The 2,085-nt window shown below is 43.7% G+C and overlaps 1 protein-coding gene across 2 annotated transcripts in view; it reads left to right on the top strand.

Moving 5' to 3' along the window:
• The window catches only part of zcchc10 (zinc finger, CCHC domain containing 10), a 7,267-nt gene that overhangs the window by 869 nt on the left and 4,313 nt on the right, over positions 1-2,085 (top strand). For both annotated transcript variants that reach the window (XM_020599780.1, XM_020599779.1), the window contains exon 2: positions 936-1,097. In XM_020599780.1, coding sequence (XP_020455436.1) covers positions 979-1,097 — 119 coding nt within the window. In that variant the 5' untranslated portion in view covers positions 936-978. The remainder of the gene's footprint in view (positions 1-935; positions 1,098-2,085) is intronic.

Raw genomic sequence — 2,085 nt, 5'->3', positions numbered from 1 at the left:
CTGCCATTAGGAAATGCCGCTGCCATGAAGTGGTGTACTTGGTCAGCAACAGTGTGTAGGTAGGCGATACATTTCAAAGTAACATCCACATGAAAGCCAGAACCCACGTTTTCCCAGCAGAACATTACATAAAACATCCACATGGTGGAAAAGAGAACATGATTTATCAGACCAAGCCACCTTCTTTCATTGCTCCATGGTCCAGTTCTGACACTCACCTGCCCATTGTAGGTGCTTTAGATGGTGGACAGGGGCCAGCATGGGCAGTCTGACTGATCTGCAGCTACGCTGCCCCATATACAGTTAGCTGCGGTGCACTGTGTGTTCTGATACCTTTCTGTCATAGCCATCATCCCCAATCACATCAATGCACCTTGGGCGCCCCGACCCTGGTGCCGGATCAGCAGTTGTCCTTCCTGTTGAACACCCCACAGTTTGGGACATGCTCTGACCCAGTCGTTTAGCTCTCACAGAGCAGCCCTTGTCAAAGTCACTCAGATCCTTATGCTTGCATATTTTTCCTGCTTCCAGCAAATCTTTTTCAAGAACTGACTCTTCACTTGCTGCCTAATACATCCCACTCCTTGACAGGTTCCACTGTAACAAGATAACTAGTGTTATTCACTTCACCTGCCAGAGATTTTAATGTTGTGGCTGATCAGTGCATATACACTGTATATGTATTTTTTATTGTTTAGGTGTGAAAACCTAAGGAAGGTTGATTTAAAATATTAAGCACCTACTAAAGCATTAATAAGATTCAAACTTACATCAGCCTTGGCAACTACAAAACTGTAATTTCCAAAAAGTTTGTTATTGACAATTTATCAACATAGCAATGGCATGTCACTGTCAGACAGTGATCTGTCATTCTTTCTTACAGCTGCAGTGACTATTATTGTTTATTCTAATGGAAGGCACTATATTATACACAGAGAGGCGAACAAACAACATGTGCGCTGCCAGAAGTGTTTGGAGATGGGACATTGGACCTACGAATGCACAGGGAAGCGGAAGTATGTTCACAGACCATCAAGAACAACTGAGATGAAAAAGAAACTCAAGGAGAATGAAAACAACCTCAACAGCATCACTGGGTAAGGTGCCTCTGTCAGTTCACCACTAGTGACAGACAGGCAGATCTTTGGTGATTTGTGAGGATCTAGTGGTTTTTTTTTCTGATACACCACAGTAAAGTGACTGAGTTTTGGCTCTTGGAAGACATCATCCTGGGTTGTGGTAAATTATGCCTGGCATTTTTACAATTTTCTGACATTTTATAGACTAAACCTTTAATAAAAAAAATAGCCAATCGACACTGAAAACATTCGTGCAGCCCTAATACTCACCACAATTTCACAAAACCATAAAATGCCCATTAGATTCCTCCAAACATCCTGTGCAGCATCATTCAAGTGATGGATCTATGAAGCTGTTACTACAAAAATTGTAGAGCAAAATGCTGTTGCTTTTTACTGCAATCTAGTGGATGTAATGATAAATACAGCATACTGTGTTGAAAACTGTTGGTCAGCATTTCCCTTTTAATAGATGGAACTTTCATAAAGATTGCCACTGCTTGAAGTGCAATTAACACGGTGCCAATTTTTTAAAACCACCCCGTCGACCATCCAGGGTGCACATCCAGCTCTCATGGAAAAAGTGTGCTTTGTCTGGTTTGGTGCAATAAATGATGGACCTTTAGGCTTTTGTGTATACAAGCTGATACATTTTCAGAAACATCCATCCATCCATCCATTTTCCTCCGCTTATCTGGGACCGGGTCGCGGGGGCAGCAGTCTAAGCAAAAATGCCTTCGAATGCCTTCTCCAGATCCATGAAACACATGTGGACTGGTTGAGCAAACTCCCATTAACCCTCCACCACCCTGAAGAGGGTATAGAGCTGGTCCAGTGTTCCACGGCCAGGACGAAAACCGCATTGTTCCTCCTGAATCCGAGGTTCGACTATCGGTCGAATTCTCCTCTCCAGTACCCTGGCATAGACTTTCCCGGGGAGGCTGAGGAGTGTGATCCCCCTATAGTTGGAACACACCCTCCGGTCCCCCTTCTTAAAAAGAGGGAC

Source organism: Monopterus albus, unplaced genomic scaffold, assembly GCF_001952655.1.
Source record: "Monopterus albus unplaced genomic scaffold, M_albus_1.0 scaffold42.1, whole genome shotgun sequence".
NCBI lineage: Eukaryota > Metazoa > Chordata > Actinopteri > Synbranchiformes > Synbranchidae > Monopterus > Monopterus albus.
This window is presented reverse-complemented; position numbering and strand designations above follow the sequence as displayed.